Below are 16,829 nucleotides of genomic sequence, written 5' to 3'. Positions count from 1 at the left end.
AGACTTATTTGCCCATGCATGACCAGCGTTGTTGATATGGTCGTCTTGCTTTTCTCTCTTTAGACCCAATGGGCTTAAATATGAGAAGGCCAAGGAGTGGAAGATCCCATGTGTGAATGCACAGTGGCTGTGTGATATACTGCTGGGCAACTTTGAAGCTTTGAGACAGATTCAGCACAGCAGATACTCAATCTACACACATCCTGAAGCACTGGTGCCTAACCCACAGCTGGTCCAGAACCTGTTAGGTATGTACGGCTGAAATAAACCTTGATAAAGTGCGCCCTCACACTAGGCAATCGTACCTGGTCGAAGCACGATTAACAGCTAAAGTCTAGTTCATTTGACTAGCTTGCGTGCCATGCAGTGCCTTACACTTCCTCGACTCTGGTCCATCTAGAACCAGAGGTGAGCACACCTCTTCTAATAATGTCGGGCTTGTGTGTGAAGCCTCTGTCATTTCCAATCAAGAAAAAGCTTGCTGGTTGGATAAAAAAATTTGCCAGGGGTATGAATCACTTTGGGCTTGACTGTGTATATATACATATCCCAGAAAATAATAAGACGAAAAAAAAATGTTCAGCTTTTATTTACATTTGAACAAAAAGTGGCATGTCCAAAATTATTCATACCCTTCTCAATAATCAATGGAAAAAGCCTTAATTATTTTCCACAATGATGCCTCTTGTACATCGTCTTATTATCTTCTGGGTGAAGCATGTGTCATTTTCGGGCTTGAATGTACAGTGGAGGAAATAAGTATTTGATCCCTCACCGATTTTGTAAGTTTGCCCACTTGCAAAGAAATGAGCGGTCTATAATTTTAAAGCTAGGTTTATTTTAACAGTGATAGACAGAATATCAAAAAGAAAATCCAGAAAATCACATAAAAAAAAAATATATAAATTATTTTGCATTTCATTGAGTGAAATAAGTATTTGATCCCCTACCAACCATAAAGAATTCTGGCTCCCACATATTAGTCCTTGTGCTTTAAAAAAGTATTCCTAATCTCAACTAGTTTCCTGTATAAAACACAACTGTCTCAACTTGTTACCTGTATAAAAGACACCTGTCCACAGAGTCAATAAATCAAACTCCAACATCTCCACCATGGGCAAGACCAAAGGGCTGTCCTAGGACATCAGGGACAAGATTGTAGACTTGCACAAGGCCGGAATAGACTACAAGACCATTGGCGAGAAGCTGGGTGAGAAGGAAACAACTGTTGGTGCGATTATTCGAAAATGAAAGAAAAACTAAATGACCATCAATCTCCCTCGGTCTGGGGCTCCATGCAAGATCTCACCTTGTTGGGTATCAACGATCATGTGAAAGATGAGGGATCAGCCCAGATCTACACAGGAGGAGCTTGTTTATGATCCCAAGGCAGCTGGGACCACAGTCACCAAGAAAACCATTGGTAACACACTATGCCGTAATGGATTGAAATCCTGTAGCGCCCGTAAGGTCCTCCTGCTCAAGAAGGGACATGTACAGAACCGTCTGAAGTTTGCCAATGAACACCTGAACGACTCAGAGAATGCTTGGGAGAAGGTGATGTGGTCAGATTAGAACAAAATCAAGTTATTTGGTATCATAGTCACTCGCCATGCTTGGAGGAAGAGGAATTCTGACTATGACCCCAAGAACACCATCCCCACAGTCAAGCATGGAGGTTGAAGCATTATGCTTTGGGGGTGTTTCTCTTCTAAGGAGACAGGTGGACTTCACTGCATCGAGGGAACTATGGATGGGGCCATGTACCATGAAATACTGGGTGACAACCTCTTTCTCTCAGCCAGGTCCGTAAAAATGGGTCGTGGATGGGTCTTCCAGCACGCCATGACCCTAAAAATACAGCAAAGGCAACAAAGGAGTGGCTCAAGAAGAAGCACATTAAGGTCATGGAGTGGCCTAGCCAGTCCCCGGTCCTTAATCCAATAGATCTGTGGAGGGAACTGAAGCTCAAGAGACAGCCTCAAAACCTTAAAGATTAGGAGAGGATCTACAAAGAGGAGTGGTCCAAATATCCTCCTGAGATGTGTGCAAACCTGGTCATCAACTACAAGACACGTCTGACCTCTGTACTTGCCAACAAGGGTTTCTCCACCAAGTACTAAGCAATGTTTTAATAGGGGATCAAATACTTATTTCACTCGATGAAATGCAAAATTATTTCTATCTTTTTTTTATGTGATTGTCTGGATTTTCCTTTTGATATTCTGTCTATCACTGTTAAAATAAACATAGCATTAAAATTATAGACCGTTCATTTCATTGTAAGTGGGAAAACTTACTAAATCAGTGAGGGATCAAATACTTATTTCCTCCACTGTATGTCGACCATTCTCCTACTCGTAGCCAAAAATATTGACACACACACACACACACACACACACAAAAGAGGAAAAGGGCAGGCACAGGCTAGGAAGTGACATGGGGCGGGAGTCCGTTTATGCGGGAGACAAGGCAGCTAGCAAACAAAAGTGAGACACAAGTAGTAGGCTAGGAGGCACACTTTTTACTCTAGTGAGAATTGCTCATCACCTAAACATTTTTCAATAGTCATTTCTACATTAAATTGAAGCTTAAGGTGTTTGCATGAAATGTGTACCCCTCCATTTTTCTAACTTAGTGTAATAAAGAAGAAATTAATCATCAAAGACTCCCTTACACATTGTGACGACCAACCCAATCAAGGGGTCGGTTGTCACACAGTATGGGGTTGTTTGTCACAATTTTATCTTAATGAGAATAATCTTAAAAAGAAGGCAAGAAAGCAGAACTACATTTTAAAGTTTAATTGCATTGTCAAGTTGACAAATAGGCCTACATAACTTACTGTTTCTTCTTCTCCAGCTGGGGTGAAAGTGCACTGGGGTGCAGTAGCCTTGGCAGCTGGTCTAGTATGGGATGCACTGTTTTTTTTTTGATTTTGTTGCCCTTTTTTCTTTTGCATGCTAGCTGCCTTTTCCTGCTCTATTCTTTCCTTCTCTGGGGTGTCAGTGAGGATACAGCTTGACAATTCTATTTTGTTATTGGGTTCCTTTTCTGGCTGCAGCCTCTGGATAACATGTGACAACAAACCCCCCAAAAAATATGACGACCAACCCCAACTTGAATTTCTTGCTAGCATCAAGGCCAACAACCATCTGACAACTAATTAGCTTGCTAACAACAATCTAAACCAGGGGTGTCCAAACTTTTTTCACTGAGAGCCACATACAGAAAAATCTACAAAGGGCCGGGCCACTTGGCAAAAATAACACATTTATCAGGACATGTAGCTGCTCTGATGTTTAGTTTCATAGTGTCTTCGTAAATTGCAATCCTTCTTCACGGCAACCCTTTCCTTGCAAATTAAACAGACACACGGTTTAGAGCCGGCCGAAGCCTCAAAGGGGCCCTAAGCAGAATTTGTTTAGGGGGCCCCTCTCCAATGTTAGCTCTGCCCAAATCATTGACTATTGTTAATTGCCTTCAGACACCCAGTGTTTTCTGCTATTGCCTCCAATGTCGAGCTGGGTGAAAATAGTAGCCATCCGAGTTCCCGACCCTCCTAGGGGGGTCCGGGAGTATGCCCACCGGGAGATTTTTTTTACTTTTTAAAGTGAAATGCATGAATCTGGTGCACTTTGAGAAGTAAATTAAGATGCTTAATCTGAAGAATTTTGTGTGAAAAATTTGTTTGGAGACAGATGAATTAGAAGCTATTGAAGAAGGACACATGGATTTTCCATAATAATATTAATAATAATATTAATTTAAAATAAAATATTATGCAGGGTCCTCTGGGATGGGCTTGGTGCTCTTTTTCTTTTATAGGACATATTTCTTTGTAATATAATGAATGCATTTAAATTATTTAAAAACTAAAAGGGCCATATTACATTATATTTTTTAAATGTGCCGCGGGCCAATCAATCAGTTTTGACACCCCTGCACTAGTGGGTTAACTAACTAGTGGGTTTTTGTATTAAAAGGGCCAAATTACATTATACAATCATATGAAAAAGTTTGGGAACCCCTCTCAGCCGGCATTATAATTGACTCTGCTTTCACAAAAAAAAATATAAAAGTGGTATGTCTTTAATTTACCAGGAACAGCTAAGTACTGGGATGTTTTCCAAACAAAGATTTTTTGAAAAGCAGTATTTGGTTGTATGAAATAAAATAAAATGTGAAAAACTGGCTGTGCAAAAATATGGGTACCCTTGTGGTTTTGTTGATTTTAATGCCTCTAACAGCATGTAAAACTGATGATTTTAAACACAAAGTTGGTTGGATTATGTTGTTAAGCCTTGAACCTCATAGAATTGTCTGTTTAATCATGAGAAAATGTATTTTAGGTGCCTAAATGCAAGTTGCACTTCTCTTTGACTCTCTGCTGAAGTGAGACAGAATGGGATCATCAAAACAGCTTCCAAAAGATCTTAAAAACAAAGATTATTCATTGTCATGGTTTAGGGGAAGGCTACAAGAAGCTTTCCCAAAGGTTTCAATTGTCAATTTCTACTGTAAGGAACGTTGTCAGGGAATGGAAGGACACAGGCACAGTTGCAGTTAAACCCAGGTCTAGCAGACCAAGAAAAGTACAAGAGCGGCATATGCGGCGGATTGTGAGAATGGTTGCACACAACCCAAAGATCACCTCCAAAGACCTGCAAGAACATCTGGCTGCAGATTGTGTATCTGTACATGGTTCTACAATTCAGTGCAATTTGCACCAAAACATCTGTATGGCCGGGTGATGAGAAGGAAGCCCTTTCTGCGCCCACGCCACAGATACAGTTGCATGGAGTATGCAAAAGCTCATTTAGACAAGCCAGCTTCATATTGGAAGAAAATGCTTTGGACTGATGAGACAAAAATTAAGTTATTTGGTCTTTATAAAAAGCAGCTGTTTTGGTGCAAATTGCGCTGAATTGTTGAACGATGTACAGATGCACCATCTGCAGCCAGATGTTCTTGCAGGCCTTTGGAGGTGATCTGTGGGTTGTGTGCAACCATTCTCACAATCCTCCACCTATGCCGCTCCTGTTTTTTTCTTGGTCTGCCATGCCTGGGTTTAACTGCCACTATGCCTGTGTCCTTCCATTTCCTGACAACGTTCCCTACAGTCGAAATTGACAATTGAAACCTTTGGGAAAGCTTCTTGTAGCCTTCCCCTAAACCATGACAATGAACAATCTTTGTTTTTCAGATCTTTTGGGAGCTGTTTTGATGATCCCATTCTGTCTCACTTCGGCAGAGAGTCAAAGAGAAGTGCAACTTGCATTTAGGCACCTAAAATACATTTTCTCATGATTAAACAGACAATTATATGAGGTTCAAGGCTTAACAACATAATCCAACCAACTTTGTGTTTAAAGTCATCAGTTTTACATGCTGTTAGAGGCATTAAAATCAACAAAACCACAAGGGTACCCATATTTTTGCACAGCCAGTTTTTCACATTTTATTTTATTTCATACAACCAAATACTGCTTTTCAAAAAATCTTTGTTTGGAAAACATCCCAGTACTTAGCTGTTCCTGGTAAATTAAAGACATACCACTTTTATATTTTTTTTGTGAAAGCAGAGTCAATTATAATGCCGGCTGAGAGGGGTTCCCAAACTTTTTCATATGACTGTATTTTAAAAATCGGCCAATAAAAAGCGGCCTGCGGGCCGTAGTTTGGACACCCCTGATCTAAACTATAGCTTATCCTTCACACTTTTTAGGGTAAAAAGTGTCTTGTTATAAACTACTGCTGTCAAACGATTAAAATATTTAATCGCGATTATTCGCATTAATGTCATAGTTAACTCGCGATTAATCACATTTTTATCTATTCTAGCCTAAATGTCCCTTGGTTTCTTTTTGTCCCGTTATTTTTTCTCATTTTAATGCTCTTATCACACCCATTCTCTACACCCTTGTAATTCAGTGTAGGCCTATTTAATTTCTTCTAAAATATCATATTTTGCAATTCAGTGCAAATAGCCCACAATGTTAGATTCAGCAGTCTAACTCCAACTATGTAGGTGACCTCTGATTTCACAGTCAGCGCCTTCTGGTTCCGAGATATAACGATTGTGACCAACCCGTGTGACATATAACCGTGTTCTCCCCTACTGAAAGTTTTGAACCTACATTGTTAATTAGGCACCCACTAAATCAATAATGCACAGACACAGTGGAGAATAACATAAAGTGCCTTCCTATCTTCATGCTTATTTGCCCGAAGCATCCCATAACATATCCATATAGCCCTTGGCCCTTTCCCCTGCTTCTTTCTTTACTCTTTAATCCCTTATGGGCCGTGTCCACAAGCTACAGGTGCAGCTGCGCTATCATCGCACCCCATTTGCACCGGGTCAAAGGGCACTATACAAGCGCGATTAATCTGCGTTAATTTTTTTATGAGTTAATTTCGATTAATTAATCACAGAAAAAATATTTTACGCGTCATTTTTTCTGTGATTAATTAATCGAAATGAACGCGTTAATTGGACAGACCCAATATTTGGACATCAGTTTGTCAGCGTTTGTGTGTAGGGGAAATAAAACTGTCCTGCATTGTTTTCTGTATTTCTCTGTAGCTGCTTGGAGAACGCCGATCAAAGTGTCTCCAGAAGCTTTGGCGGTGAGTTTTTTTTTCAATTGCTCTTTTATGAGATGAATGCCATAGTGTGCTTACCACTTTGTCAAATTGTTCAGTCCTTTGTTAGTTAGCTTGTTCTGTTTTACCTACATATAAGGCAGGGATCAATGTAATCCTTTTTCCCCACTAGCCCATTTTGCAAGTAGGTCAGAGTTCTAGTGCCCATTTGTCCTTTTTTACTGGCCTAGCAGCCAACTATTTTTGGACTTTTTTTTCTCCTTCAGAAAAACGGGGTGAGAACGGGGTAATGTGAGACACTTTTTACATTTGCTCCCCTCTAAGCGAGCTAAAATTATTTATCCGTGAAATGTACACATTTCCCATTAATTCAAGATGTTTCCTAGCAATGGACATTATCAGAAATTATTCAGGACGAAGGGCAGTGAAAATATGATTGTTTAAAAAAAAGTTGTCTTGTGTCTCACTTTACCCCAGCTTAGGGGTAAACTGAGACAGACCAGAGAAATCAAGGGGGTAAACTGATCCACTTACTATTTGCACCCTCAAGCTACCATAACAACACATGTTGTAACAGTTAGAATCCTGACAGCTAGCTTGAAAACCAAACATTCCAAAACTAATGTCGGACTAATAACAGAATCATGGGGTTTGGTCAATTAAATCTGCAGTGTGTAGAATTTTGGGAATTTTTTCACAGCAGACTTGGTAGAAAATAATTATGATATTCATAAGTAAGTTTAATTTAGTGTATAATAGCTGACATTTTTTTTTAGATTTTTTTTTACCCATAGAAAGGGTCTCTTATAAGATAAGATAAGATAAGATAAGATAATCCTTTATTAGTCCCTCAGTGGGGAAATTGCGGGAATATCTATATTATATCTTCATATTTCTCCATACATGGGGCCCAGGGGCCTCATTTATAAAGCTTTGCGTGGGATTCACGTGGAAGCTGGCGTACGGAAGAAATGTAGGATGTACGTGCGAACAAAAATATTCGGATTTATAAAACAGTGCGCACTCACGTCCTACGCCTATTTCCCTTTATAAATCACAATCAACTCTAAATGTGGCGCAGCCTTTGCGGGCTTCACGTACCGCCCATATTTACCCATACATAGTCATCGACACGCCCGAATGAATATCATTTACTGAGTGCATGAAGGCGGTAGTGGCAATCGCCGACTGAAAGGGAAATGGAAAAATAAACTCCACACGGTGTGGATCACTGCGGTCACCCCGAAGTAGCCGTTGGAGAAGTGGCGAACAGGGAAAATATAGTTTGGTGGCAGTGTGAGCGTAAAGGCGATAGAGTGCAGCCTGTGGCGATCTCTGTGAACGCTGTGGCCGAAATAAAAAGAAGTGATCCGACATAAAAGTGGACGCAAACAAGTGCATATCCTCACTCACACAACAGTGTTTGTGCCACGAGCGGGGGGCACTGAGACCCCCCATGAGATACAGATTCGGAGAATTCATCCAGGGGCAGTGACGGGCGGCGGAGGGTTAATAATAAACTTCACAGTCCCTTTCAAAACACAATTGCGACGTGCTTAAACACAAAGAAAAACACATAAATAAAACGGACTAAAAGCCGTGAAAAAAATCACAGTAGCCTATGTGATGTACAGTAGGCTTATCATTAGTGTATGAAAAGGTGCACTCCTGTTTGCCTGACTGAGGCATCGAGAACAGCGTCAGTGTAAAAGTAATAGGCTGTATTCCACCTCAATATTATCAGAATTAATTCCACAACATGCAGATAGGTTATTCTTTAATAACTGCAGAGTTTATTCGAACGTTGCTATTTTGTTTTTATTTGCACTCATATGTCTCCGTTTGTAGGCTATTTAAGATCCTAATTCGTTTTGTTTTTGTTGGTATCACTCCATGGAAAAATCCGTGGAGGCATTTGTTCATTAGTTGTAAGAATGGCTTCATCCGTTTTGCAAAGGAACTCCCAATATATGATAGACCTACATGGCTTATAATAGGCCTATCTGGATACATTTTACACAAACACATTCGTTCTCGCACTTCATACATGTGCCGACGGAGTCGCCGTTTCTCCTTTCTCCACTTTCTGTGCGTACGCATGGGTCAGAGTTTGCGTGGAGGACCGCACATCTCCCGTCAAGTTTGGTTTTTATAAATCCCAATATTTGCTTAGAAATTGGCGTGCGCCCTCTTCTGGGCGTACGCAACGTTTATAAATGAGGCCCCAGGCCTGTGCGTCGCCATGTTGGAAGCGTCATGGTTGGAATGTCATCAGGTGCATTGTTTAGGCCACTGTAGCTTCTGATATTATTCGAAAGGGGTGGGGTTACCCAGGGACCGTTGCATTCTAGTTCATCAACATGTATGATAGAAGTTTTTCTACCTGAAACAATTTGCTTTTAGTGAGAGGCACCTATTTGCGGACCCATGGGGAAGCGAAGCTCCACCGGAAATACGAAAACTTCTTCTTCGTTTTGTTTTACTGACGGCGGTCACCCAGCGTTTCTTCTTCGTTTTGTTTTACTGGCGGCGATCACCTAGCGGTGAATAATAACAAGACACAGTTTCCACGACTATAGTGCTAGTAGACAGTAAAATAAGTCAGTTTGTTACCGGTCCCAAGTGGCCAGGACGTTGGTAAAAAGTAGATGTTGAGGTAGAAGATGAATGAAGCAACGAAGCTTTGTGTACATCTTCTGAAATCCGTCTCTTTAATTCACAATTATCACAAGTAGGTCAATCACGTACAAATATAAACTCTTATAAATAAAACACAAAAAGTGCCACCACATTAAAATAAACAACTAATTTTAAAAAGTGGGGAGTGAAAGACATTACGTCTGACACATAAGGTGACAGTTTCCATTGTAGATCCTGATTGATTTATTACCAGATCCCTTCCTCTAGTTATCACAGTTTTAATTATTATATCATTTCTATATTCATATTAGGCTATTTAACGAGGCTCGTCTGTGATCGCGTGCAGCCGCAGAATTACATTTCAACCTGACATTAATAGCCTATGTTCAGTGGCACAGACATTAAAAAACTCCTGTTTATAAATGAACAAATAATGAGATACATACAATACAATAGGTTGATTAATCTGAATGTAGAGCATGTTCACGATGTGTAAGTGGCCGCATATGAACGGCACGAGGGCTGAGAACTATGCTACTGATCAGATAAATGATCGATCAAATGTAAAATTATCAGGAAATGATAAAAACATCCCGATGGAGATTTCTATGGAGTGATTTTGCTTTAAACTGTACAGGGTCGTGTTGTGGCAGTTGGAGTTTCTTCAGTTGGAGCTGCAGCGTAAAGTGAAAACAAACTCAGAGTAGGTCAAATCACCTATCCAGCAGGTTAGACCCACGGCGTACAGTGTCGTGCGAAAGTTTGTGAACCCCTTGAGCCTTTTGGAATTTTATTTATTTTAACCATTATTAATACATTTTTTTCAATACCAGTATTTTTTATATGAAATAACAGATGTTTGTTTATCAATTCAACATTTTTCTTTTCCAGAAATCAATTGTTAAAATAGATAAAACAAATTATTTGACAAATGTTGCACAAATGTGTGCAAAAGTTTGTGAACCCTAAGCTGCATTGCTTAAATCGAGCAAGGTAAACACAATCAGGTGGGCCAAACTGATTGATGAAATAGACCAATGTAGTGAGAGATCTTTAGGGAAGAAATTGGGCGCCACTAGATAAAACAAAGATAAAACCAGGTCAGTTTAGGCTCACCAAAGGCTGAACCCATACAGGTCAGACATGCTCAAAGGGGAAACAATCTCAGAGGATCTCAGGAATAGAGTTTTGATGTTGCACATTTGTCTGGGGACAGCTATACATTCGTATAAAAAAGTTTGAGCTCCATCGGCCCACCATGAGGCAAATCATCTACAAATGGAGAGCTTTAAGAGTGACTTAACATCTGCCTAGAAGTGGACTTCCTTCAAAAATATCTTCAAGCACCACAAGAAAAGGGATTTTTCAGGTAAAAGCCAACCCACACATTACATCTGGAGATTTGCAGACCATTTGCCATCACCATTCTTCACTTGGGAGAAGGTTCTGTTGGTGGTAGGCAGAGTTGCGTTTTTGCCCAAACATGGCGGTTTTGGTTATGACCAAACAGATCAATTTTGGACTAATCTGTCCACAGAATAAGACTTCAGGTATCTCCAGGTGCTCTCTGGCAAAGCTGTGACAAGCAGTGTTGTTCTTTTTTGAGAGCAGAGGCTTCTTCAGCAACCCTCCCTTGAAAGCCATGTTGACTGAGTTTACTTCTTATTGTGGAACCATGCACATCTGTCCCAGATGTTGCAAGAGAGGTCTGCAAATCACTAGATGTAATGTGTGGGTTGGCTTTTAACTAAAAAAATACTTTTCTTGTGGCGCTTGAAGATATTTTTGAAGGAAGTCCACTTCTAGGCAGATGTTCAGTCACTCTTAAAGCTCTCCATTTGTAGATGATTTGCCTCACGGTGGACCGATGGAGCTCAAACTTTTTTTGAATTAATTTATAGCTGTCCCCAGACAAATGTGCAGCATCACAACTCTATTCCTGAGATCTTCTGAGATTTTTTTCCCTTTTAGCATGTCTGACCTGTATGGGTTCAGTTTGGTGGGCCTAAACTGACCTGGTTTTATCCGTGTTTTATCTAGTGGCGCCCAATTTCTTCCCTAAAGATCTCTCATTACATTGGTCTATTTCATCAATCAATTTGGCCCACCTGATTGTGTTTACCTTGCTCGATTTAAGCAATGCAGCTTAGGGTTCACAAACTTTTGCACATACAACATTTGTCAAATAATTTGTTTTATCTATTTTAACAATTGATTTCTGGAAAAGAAAAATGTTGAATTGATAAACAAACATCTGTTATTTCATATAAAAAATACTGGTATTGAAAAAATGAATTAATAATGGTTAACATAAATAAAATTCCAAAAGGCTCAAGGGGTTCACAAACTTTCGCACGACACTGTATGTTGCCGCAGTAACTGACTCTCGGTTGCGCTGAACCTGCTTCTTGAAACGGAAAACCGAGAGTTTTTACTAACTCAGAGCGAACAAATTCTGGGTTGCCTCAAAATCAGCTACCTGAAATAGGCCTGTGGCCACTTGGCCGCCAGTAAAACAAAACGAATAAGAAGGTAGCATATTTCCGGTAGGCAGGTTCCGTATTTCCGGTGGAGCTCCGCTCCCCCATGGGTCTGCAAATAAACACTCTTGACAACAGTTGATTAAGTTGACAGCAAGAAAATGTACTTATACATGCAAAAAATAAATTTTTGTGAGAAAAAAAAACATGCTTACAACATTACCATGAGGTCTTCTCCTTCATGGCCAAGGGGAAATGAAAGGGGCTTGAAAACATATATTTCACATGACCAAAAATGTGTTCAGTTGCCTAGATACAGGGGATGTCTCACAATACCCCGTTCTCCCCTATGTAATGTTGACATATTACAAACAATGTGCAAAATGGTCAATTTTGGATCAGAAAATTAATGTGGCGTATGAATATTTTGGTAAAGCTCTCTCTGTTCAAATCAAAATAGATTGTACAGAGAGAGAGAGAGAGAGAGAGTTTGACCTACTCATTAAACAATATTTCACAAACACATCTCCTGATCAGCCTTTGCAGGGAATAACTGGCATCTGTGCAAAACATAACAGAGTCGCAACTACCAATTGATTTGCTCTGCAAAAACTTTGATTTGCCCTGGGCTATCAGTCTGTAGGGTCTGTCAGACCCCGCAAGCGTATCCCTAGAAAGCTCTATTTAAAATATACTGGGTTTACTTTTCTGACCCATACATGTTTAGGTAGCAATGCTCCATCTTAGGTGAACCCAAAGCGATAGCTTGACTCGTTTAAAGAGTACTGTCACTGTGTCTTTGTGTGTTGTAAGATATTGTAATAATTGGAAAAAAAAACCTGATCTCACGTGTAATAGTAATGATGACATTCTTATTAAACAGTGTTTCCCATTGAAATTCTAAAAGAAAATCTATTTAAAAACGGAATCTTGTAATGTTTGTATGCTGTTTAGTGTCTCCAGCTGCTACAGAAGCAGAAGATAACTGACTCCACCAACCAGCCTGCAAACAAAAAGGCCAGGTCAGTACAAGCAGATCTTGGTATATGCTGTTTGTCAACATGAAACAATGATAAAGATATTTTGGGTAAAGTTTACATTCTGTGTGTGCAGACTGGAGGAGATCCAGTCCCCCAGCAAAAAGCTTCCGCCAGAGTCAACTCCTAGAGTCATGTTCACAGGCTTTGAGCCCACACAAGTACAACAGTACACCAAGGTAAAGTCCGACTTTACAAAGCCACAAGCATTCGGGTCTCCTGCTACTTAATGTTCTAATGGTTGTGATGGTGTCTTCGTCCCCCTACAGAGATTACAGGCTTTGGGTGGTGAAGTACTAGACAGCGGTCAGAAAGTCACTCACCTTGTGGCCAGTAAGGTGACTCGCACCATCAAGTTCCTCACTGCCATGTCTGTGGTCAAACACATCGTCAGCCCAGAGTGGCTAGATGAGAGCTGGAGAAGCCAGAAGTTTGTGGGTATGTGTGTTTATATCAGGGCTGAAAAGACAATAATTTTTTTATCTTAGAGGTTTTGTTAATTTTTGCACCTTTGGAAAAAGCTGTACAGTTTTTACTACACCAGCTGTAATTCCTGGGTGAGCGTACCCATGACGAAGGTGTTGTGTGATTTGCGTCAGTAGCCTACAGTAGCCCAGTTATTCAGCTCTGCTCACCATGAACCGTTCCGTATTACACATGCGGCAATCACGTGACCACATAACCTACTTTTTTTTTTTTTTTGGCATTTCATTCAATCCGTGGCTCACATGCGTGCCGAACCATGAGGGTTGGTCCGTACCTTTTATATACTATCTATGGTCCGTACCCGTACGGCCCACGGATCAAATGTGATCTGTTGCACCATTAGTGACGTGTGAACGTAATTAAGGAAGAGGTACATTTCCTAACAGTCGGTCAACCTATCAGGCAAGCTACTGAAAACCTGCCCGGGAGCGACCTGTTGGAGACCCCTGGCCTATAGGCTATTAGCAGAAAACTGAACATTTAACTCGCCTTGACCCTATGCGGGCTCCGTAAAAATTAGACTGTTTCAGAAATAGTTAAAAGTATTTAAAAGTTCCTCGTAGCAACTTTACCAACCTTTCTTCCTTTTATCCCTGAAAATAATTTGAGGCATTGAAATTTAAGGTTAAATGTAGTCATCTTTTTTTTTTCTTTTTTTTTTTCTTTGTTGGAAAGTCATTGTTGTGTTTTAGAATCTGAATATCTAGTCTAATGTGTGTTTGTGTGTGTTGAAGATGAGCAGGGTTACACTCTGAGGGATGCAGAGGCAGAGGTGTTGTTTGGCTTTAGTCTGGAGGAGTCCTTAAAGAGGGCCCACAGTGCACCACTCTTCAAGGTAAGAAACCAGCTGCAGCATTTATAAACCACTGGTTTAAATACTGGAAAGACCTTACGGAGTAGTGAAAGTTTGTGAACTTGGATTGATTTTGATGATTGTACTTTGTTCCTGTCCTTAACTAACAGACTTTCTTTGTGCCTCTGTCTGTCTGTCTGTCTGTCTTCTTGGTGATGTAGGGGAAGTACTTCTACCTCACCCCGGGAATCTGCCCCAGCCTTAGCACGATGAAGTCCATCCTGGAGAGTGCTGGAGGAAAGGTGCTGGTCAAACAGCCCTCCTACAGAAAGATCATGGAGCATAAACAGAACAAGGTCCTTGAATGCACCTAAACACACATGACCTGGAAAAGAGTAAAATTTATATTTTACTAGGGATGTGATTGTGAACAACTCATTTATTTGCACGTTGAGGAAGTATGAATCTACAAAAAAAACTTTATTTACAGTGCAGGTTGAGTTGCTGAAAAAAACTCCACAGCAGCTGCCAACGTAATATTCAGACTTCAGAATTTGCATCAAATGATCACAAAAACAAGAGGCTTTATTGAAGTGATGTCCATGGTGGTTATTGTAATTTGTTCAGCTGTAGACTGAAACTAACTACATTTTCAGTCAGTTTGGCGACATGGCTCTGTGTATCCAGGCTCAAGAAATGCAATCCGATTGCGGAAGCCTTCCACATCAACAACGTTAACGGGCAGGATATCCCCGGTTCATTTTAGCCGTAAAGCCACAGGGCTTTTCTGTGCGGCGGCTCCATAGATAGTAAATAATAGGGCGGCTCACACTGTAGGTGGTGGTGGTATAGGGGTAATAATATAGTTGGTAAAGATAAAAACAACACAGTATAAACAGAAATACCACTGATTAATTGACAAAAAGTCAAAGTTCTAAATTATTTGTGTTTTTTTATTTTTGCAGAACCTTCCAGAGATCATCTTAATTTCCTGTGACAACGACCTCCACCTTTGTAGAGATTACTTCTTGAAAAACATTGGTAAGATACACACACATACAGTCTTGAACCTGTTTTAAGTAGGGCTGTCAAAATTAGGGCCCGACCGATATGGATTTGAGTGCCGATGCCGATTTATTTTCAGAGAAAAATTGCGATAACGATTAAATCGACCGATTTTTTTTTTTAAAACCATTGATGACTATGGCAGTTTAGGATGCATGTCCTTAATGCCTGAGGGTTTTCTGAAAAAAATAGTATGAATTGTCAACGTCTACCAAAACCTTAATATCTAAGCCTGTGTAGCACATAGAAACATGAAATAAAATACATTTAAAAGGTGAGGTTCACAGGATTTATTTAAACATGCTCCCTTAGCGCTTACAAACCAACACATTTTTCTAAAAATCGGCAAAATTAGATGGGGGAGAAAAAAATAATATATAAATATAACTAAGTATATATATATATATGTGTGTGTATATATATGTATATATATGTATATATGTATATATATATGTGTATATATGTATATATATATATATATACTTAGTTATATTTATATATTTTTTTTCTCCCCCATCTAATTTTGCCGATTTTTAGAAAAAAAAAATATATATATATATATATATATGTATATATAATATAAAATATTTAAAAATAATGTGCTAAATGAGGTTACAATCCTGCTTCCTTTTAGCATGGATAGTAGTGACTGAGTGTGCAGTGGAGAGATAAAGATAGACAGATATAGGAAGGAGGAGATAGCTTTATTTTATTATTTAGTTCAATTATCCCTGGCACCATAAATCCGACTTCCCAGTACAACTGGAACGCAGAGTGACTCCTGCTGTCGGAAACCGATCAGCTGGTCCAAACGGCTGTATATCACTGAGATGAAAATGAAACTGAAACTTAACTTTCGCCTGGCTGGCTGAATTTGAGTTGGAGCAGCAAAATATAGCCTAAATTCATAAATATTGTTAATAAATAGATGAAATGTATTGTGTGATTTTTGTCAGCAGTCTATAGTAGGCCTAGATCCTGCGCTCCGAACGCCACTAACTGTTCTGTAATACACTATCGCAGACACAGCCGGCTTATTTTTTTTATTTTTATTTTTTTTTATTTATTTTTTTTATTGACGTGATTTTTGGCAAATCACACAACTTTTGGGTGGTCACGTGGTCTTAAAAAATCAACAAAACCCACCTCTTGTGTATTTGAACCAATGATGGTGCATTCTATGCTGCGCGCACCATGAAAATTAGATAAAGTAACAATGCTGCGTTACGCAGCATCAGGCAGGAGATACAATGTGGCATCGCGCAGCAGCCGTCATCAATGGGTTAATCCCCAAAATATATATTGAAAAAATTTACTTTTTGGAACCCTTTAATATATTTAAATACTTGTTACTGTCGATAGGTGTACAGGAACTTTTTATTTATTGAAATATGCATTATCTAAAAAAAATAAAGTGTTACAATGTCTAACATGACGCATTTTTAAACTCAGACATTAAAGATCTCCTATTATACTACTTTTCTGGTCTTAATTTCTTGTTAAAAACTGCTATAGAGCAACCTGACACGAATCACATCACAAAAAAACATGTAGATTTTCGGGAAACTCTTCATTTCATTTCATTTATTGTTTATTTAGCAGGGACAGTGCACAATATACAATTGAGCCAGATTATAGCCACATGGCTAATTTTCGTCTGTAGTCCCTGGACAGGAATTGGTCTTAAGCTAAAAACAAAAAGGATTAAAATGAATAATA

The 16,829-nt window shown here is 39.5% G+C and overlaps 1 protein-coding gene across 1 annotated transcript in view; it reads left to right on the top strand.

Annotated features, from left to right (window-relative positions):
• Positions 1-16,829, top strand: part of paxip1 (PAX interacting (with transcription-activation domain) protein 1) — a 148,903-nt gene that overhangs the window by 105,151 nt on the left and 26,923 nt on the right. The window contains exons 14-21 of the mRNA XM_080033474.1: positions 64-248; positions 6,590-6,633; positions 12,684-12,751; positions 12,843-12,945; positions 13,036-13,204; positions 13,987-14,087; positions 14,267-14,401; positions 15,011-15,086. Of these exons, the coding sequence (XP_079889600.1) occupies positions 64-248; positions 6,590-6,633; positions 12,684-12,751; positions 12,843-12,945; positions 13,036-13,204; positions 13,987-14,087; positions 14,267-14,401; positions 15,011-15,086 (881 nt within the window). The remainder of the gene's footprint in view (positions 1-63; positions 249-6,589; positions 6,634-12,683; positions 12,752-12,842; positions 12,946-13,035; positions 13,205-13,986; positions 14,088-14,266; positions 14,402-15,010; positions 15,087-16,829) is intronic.

Source organism: Ammodytes marinus (assembly GCF_949987685.1).
Source record: "Ammodytes marinus genome assembly, chromosome: 9".
NCBI lineage: Eukaryota > Metazoa > Chordata > Actinopteri > Uranoscopiformes > Ammodytidae > Ammodytes > Ammodytes marinus.
The sequence above is the reverse complement of the archived record's forward strand: the minus strand, read 5'-3'. Positions and strand labels throughout refer to the sequence as shown.